Below are 6,000 nucleotides of genomic sequence, written 5' to 3' on the forward strand. Positions count from 1 at the left end.
AGCCAAACACCAGAGTAATCACATTGTAAAGTTTGCCAGTGACATGATAGTGGTGGGATTTGTTGTGTAACTCCAGATCATTAAACCAATTAGAAGAAAAACAAGAGAGCCAGGAAGGGGAGTTTACCTCTGTTCTTTACTTAAAGTGAGGCGCACTCACATAACGTGGCAGTGTCATGACAAATGCAATTCATGTATTTTTTTTTACATATAATCCATAATAAATTATTTAAATAAACAAGAATGCTTAATTAAACAATGTATTTACAATATTACTCAAATACTACTGAAATATTGAACACACAATACGACTCATCACCAGAAACAATGGGACAACCTATAGAGAGGAAGTGGAAGAGCTCCAGGCCAGGTGTCAGGCAAACAACCTTTTCCTCAACGTCAGTAAGACAGAAGAGATGACTATCGGCTTCAGCAGAACTCGTACGCCTCTTTACACCGGTGCTATAACAGTGAAAACTGAGAGCAATTTCAAACTCATGGCGGTACACATCTCACACAATTCATTATGGTCCCAGAACACATCCCACACAATTAGTAAAGCTTGCAAACACCTCTTCTTTTTGAGGAGGCTGAAGAGAGCTAGATTATGCACATCAATACTCATGACCTTCTGCAGATGCGCAGTAGAGAGCATTCTAACATGCTGCACCATTGCATGGTATGAAAACTGCACTGCAGTGGTCAGCAAGTCTCTACAACAGGTAGCCATCCCGCCATCAGGGCATGTATACAGAAGGTGACAGAAAAAGTCCAGCAATATCATGAAAGATCCAACCCACCTCTTACACTCCCTCATTCTTGTCCCTAACCTGACTCTTAGCTTCCTGCACTGACCCCGAAAACCAAAAAAACCTATGTCAGAGCCAAAACGTCGATGAACATGGCAGCTCTGCAATATCCTGACCTGAAGTTTCCATCCTGACCTAGTGTCTGTCATATATATTAACATTTAGACGAGAATGCAGGTAGAATGATGAGTAAATTTTCAAATGACATCAAAATTGATGGTGTGAGGACAGTGAAGAAGGTTGCCTAAGGTTACAGCAGGATTAGATTAACTGGGAAAGTGGGCAAAGGAATGGAAAATGATATTTACCTCAGTTAGTTGCAAAGTGATGCACTTTGGGAGGTTAAAGTGGGGTAGGACAGCATCCTGGAGAGTGCTATAGAACAGAGAAATCCAGAGAAACAAGAGTGCCAACATAGGTAGACAAGGTGCATGTCATTCATTGGATGGGTCATTGAGTACACAAGTTGGGATGTTATGCTACAAGATATTTCCTGGATGAGGAAGTGGAGGGATGGGTTAGTAAATTTGCTGATGACACAAAGGTTGCGGGTGTTGTGGATAGTGTGGAGGGCTGTCAGAGATTACAGTGGGACATTGGTAGGATGCAAAACTGGGCTGAGAAGTAGCAGATGGAGTTCAACCCAGGTAAACGTGAGGTGGTTCATTTTGGTAGGTCAAATATGATGGCAGAATATAGTATTAATGGTAATATTCTTGGCAGCGTGGAGGATCAGAGGGGTCTTGGGGTCTGAGTCCATAGGATACTCAAAGCAGCTGCACAGGTTGACTCTGTGGTTAGGAAAACATACAGTGCATTGGCCTTCATCAACCGTGGGATTGAGTTTAAGAGCCAAGAGGTAATGTTGCAGCTATATAGTACCATGGTCAGACCCCACTTGGAGTACTGTGCTCAATTCTGGTCGCCTCACTACAGGAAGGATGTGGAAACCATAGAAAGGGTGCAGAGGAGATTTACAAGGATGTTGCCTGGATTGGGGAGCATGCCTTATGAAGACAGGCTGAGTGAACTCGGCCTTTTCTCCTTGGAGCAACGGAGGATGACAGGTGACCTGATAGAGGTGTACAGGATGATGAAAGGCACTGATCATGTGGATAGTCAGAGGCTTTTCCCCAGGGCTGAAATGGCTAGCACAGGAGGGCATAGTTTTAAGGTGCTTGAAGTAGGTACAGAGGAGATGTCAGGGGTAAGTTGTTCTTTAATACATAAACACAGAGTGGTGAGTGCGTGGAATGGGCTGCCGGTGGCGGTGATGGAGGCGGAAATGATAGGGTCTTTTAAGAGACTCCTGGATGGCTACATGGAGCTTAGAAAAATAGAGGCCTGTGGATAAAGCGTAGGTAGTTCTAAGGTAGGGACATGTTCAGCACAGCTTTGTGGGCCGAAGGGCCTGTATTGTGCTTTAGGTTTTCTATGTTTCCAAGATATTGGTGAGATTGTTCCTAGACTATGGTGTAACAAGTATTTGTTTGACCTACAGAGAGTGCAGAATATGCTCATAAGTATGTTGCTAGAACTGGGGGACTCAAGTTACAAGAAAAGAGAGCTGAGGCTGTTTTCCCTGGAGTGAAGGGAATTGGATGGTCACAGCTTTTTTCCCCCCCAAGGTAAGGGAGCCAAAAACTAGAGGGCACAGATTTAAGGTGAGAGGTGTAAGATTTAAAGGAAACCTGAGGGGCAAGATTTACACACAGATATCGGTGGGTATATGAAACAAGCTGCCTGTAGAAGTGGTTGCAGCAGGTACAGCTACAACATTTAAAAGGCATTTGCAGATTCATGGATAAGTATAGAGGAATATGGGATGAATGCAATGAAATGTGACTGGCTCAGGCAGGCACCTTGAATAGCAAGAACGAGTTGAGCCAAAGGGCATGTTTTGTGCTGTTTAACACTATGATGCTATGAAAATGCACAAGTTAAAATCCAGTTATGTGACAAATCAAGTTTCCATGGTGCTTATGAGGTCTATTGGGATCTTTGGCTTTTTCAAAGAAATATCACCTAAATTTAAATCTCAGGAAGTAAGGATTCTCCTTCTTATGTACTCTCAACATATACATTTTCTAGTTTTTAGGAGCAATATTTGGATCTGATATATTATTTTAAATATGCATTTAAACTTATTGCAGAGTTAAATATATAATGTAGTAGTTCTGTAAAAATAACATAGAACATACCTAATAATTTGCAGGCTTCCTCTACCATCCGCATTGTATTGTCATCAGAGTAAACTTTAAAATTCATAAAATTGTCTGGCACTCCAGCTGCTATTCTATAGAGAGAATAATGTTAATTTGAAAATAAAGCTGCAATATTAAAATGTCTTACTTATTAGCACTCCTATCAATGCTGCCTGAGAAAGATGAAGATATCAGAGCTGTAGATTGAAAAGTTGACAAGAGACTGCAGTCCGTCACCTGTTGCACACAATTGCACAGCCCATGAATAGTGCCACCTGCTGAAATATTTAAATTTTCCCACTGGACCCATCACACAACAGGTATCTTGGGCAGGTGATATTCACAATTGTAAGTAATGGGCTAAATATATAGACAAGTGAATTTTATCTTTACATTAATCATGTCCATTCAAATATACAAATTGCGTTAAACTGAAAACATGCTATTGTCTTACTCTGAAGATGTCTGAGGACCACTTGAAAGAAATGCTTGTCTAGTTTTAAGCTAACACAAAACTGTAGTTGTATCCACAAGGTGTAAGCAAAACTACCCAAAGCTTCACTTACACTGTTAAAATATTGGCTACAGCAGTACTTCTAATAGATTCTAGTGTTATACATGATCTGAACTCAAAGAATTCCCTGCGTCAGCAAATTGAGTAGATACGCACAAACTATAAACAGATATCTGTTCAACAGATCTCAATTTCATTGATTACATTGCTTTTAACCAATAAAGTCATGGATTGCAAGTAAGCCTTTAATAATCAACGGAAGTCTGAGACACTCATTTGCCCTGAAACTGGGAAATCACAAATATTGCTAATTTTGAACAGCATTCCCATGTTAAAATGGTAGTTCAACAATGTTTGTGGTTATATTTTGGTTAGTGTAAGAAAACAATAAATATCTCATTTTAAAGAAACAGTGTCAAATATTACAGTACCTTAATTTCTCCCAGCTTTCTTCTCCAAATGTTTCTATGATCAAAGACTTCAAACATTTGTTAATAAATCCATACTATAAAAAGAAAGTGTGTATGTATAAGTTAATTATCGCTTAAGGTATTTTAACAAAAATTTTTTTGCATTATATTGGTTAAAATAACTACATTTCAAGAGCAAAAATCGCATGTACTTCATAACTTACCATTTCTATATAAGAAGCTACAACCCTTCAAGCCCCTTTAATCATGCGGCTGATTCACCTTGGTCCACATCCTATTTGCTTTTAGCAAATATATTCAAATATGAACCATCCTTGTCACTATTTTTTAAAGTGTACAAATGTCAAAAATCTTTAGATTTACACTGGAACCTGCAATGCAATATGTCGTTTATTTATGTTGCCTGCATTTATATTCAAACTGGTATTCATAATACCATGCGATTTTTCATCAGAAAGTTCTTGCCCGTAGGAAAATTAATTTTCGATTTACATTTCCTCTGCTCGCCATTTTAGGCTGCCTTTTTCAAGCACGTGCCCTATTTAAATTTTATTCTGGAACACAATCGAACAATGAATGTTAATTCACAATGTCTCTTTATTACTGTCAAGATATTCTACTCTACGATGTGATATGTGCAATTATTTCCATTACAATGTACCCCAGCATCTAATAAAGAACAAGTATAATCCATCGCACACAGAATGTTGTGATGCGACCTGTATGTCTGCAGCCGTGACATACTGTACTTACATACTCCGAAATGACAACCGGCCAGGTCAAGGAAATATCAATTCACAATAACGCAAAGTCTTTCTTAAAATTAATAACAAATAAGCAACCTCTCACCCAGTGTTTGGCAATTAATGAGCGAATTCATTGTCCGGACGCTTATGGTCCAATGATATACATAGCTTTCAACATATCTCTTGGTGTAAACACTTACCATCTTCAACCAGGACACTGAGCTTTAACTCCATGCAGTTGGTAATTATAGGACAAAGAGGCATTAAGTTATCGGCACGCTAACTACTTCGCTTAAAACTCACATCGGATCAGTAATTTCTGGTACAATTGGCGACAATATCCAATGCCCCTTCCTCTGCCACAAACAACCCGGCAATCGACGAGAGACAGTCCACAACTGAATTTCCTGATCGCCTTTCTCACTTTGCACTTGACCCTGGAGACTCTGGGCTTTTGCTGTTGTTCGCGACGCCCTCTACAGAGCATCTGAGATGTGTGAACCGGGCAGGCGACATCTACATCCTCAATCAATCAGAACCAGTAGTCGTTAAAGGCGCCCCGGATTGGGAAGCAAGTGTCAGGAAACTGAATTCAGTTGCAAACCAAGCGCATTGAGTGAGAGTGGAAGAGCAAAGAAATCGAGACAAAGAGAAAAAAAAAACAGAGGCAGGAAGAAAAGGGGTGAATTAATATATTCACTCTTTTTTGAGAAGATATGGTGTGCCACCAAAGACTCTCGGAAATTTCTCCAGCTGTACCGTGGAAAGCATTCTAACTAGCTGCATCACAGTCTGGTATGGGGGAGGGGGGGAGGTGGAATTACTGCACAGGATCGAAATAAGCTGGAGAGAGTTGTAAACTTCATCAGCTCCGTGTTGAGTACCAACCTCAGGAGAATCTAGGATATCATCAAGGAACGATGTCTCAAAAAGGCGGAATCCATCATTAAAGACCCCCCCCCCCTCACCCAGGGCATGCCTTGCTCTCATTACTACCATCAGGAAGGAGGTACAGACGCCTGAAGACACACACTCAACGATTCAGGAACAGCTTCTTCCCCTCTGCCATCTGATTTCTGAATGCACATTGAACCCATGAACACTATCTCACTAGTTTTTTTTATTTTTATTCTTGCACTACTTATTTAATTTACCCCCTTTCTATGCTGTCGATTCTATGATAAAATCTGGGTAGCTGAGGTGTCAGTTTGCAAAAAAAAATGGCACAAACTTATACTAATTCTATAAATATATTTGCACTGATATGTACAAAGACTAGTGTTTACAGATGTGTTC

General features: G+C 40.0%; 1 protein-coding gene across 2 annotated transcripts in view; it reads right to left on the reverse strand.

Annotated features, from left to right (window-relative positions):
- The window catches only part of LOC134344804 (guanylate cyclase soluble subunit beta-2-like), a 45,290-nt gene extending 40,170 nt beyond the window's left edge, over positions 1 to 5,120 (reverse strand). The window contains exons 1-3 of one of the 2 annotated variants that reach the window (XM_063044905.1): positions 4,905 to 5,120; positions 3,959 to 4,032; positions 3,011 to 3,105 (exon numbers count right to left, since the gene is read on the reverse strand). In XM_063044905.1, the coding sequence (XP_062900975.1) occupies positions 3,011 to 3,105; positions 3,959 to 4,032; positions 4,905 to 4,907 (172 nt within the window). In that variant the 5' untranslated portion in view covers positions 4,908 to 5,120. The remainder of the gene's footprint in view (positions 1 to 3,010; positions 3,106 to 3,958; positions 4,033 to 4,904) is intronic. The other variant, XM_063044906.1, reaches the window with a different exon arrangement.
- Positions 5,121 to 6,000: the final 880 nt, after the last annotated feature.

The sequence above is a fragment of the Mobula hypostoma genome, chromosome 4 (assembly GCF_963921235.1).
Source record: "Mobula hypostoma chromosome 4, sMobHyp1.1, whole genome shotgun sequence".
Taxonomy (NCBI): Eukaryota; Metazoa; Chordata; class Chondrichthyes; order Myliobatiformes; family Myliobatidae; genus Mobula; species Mobula hypostoma.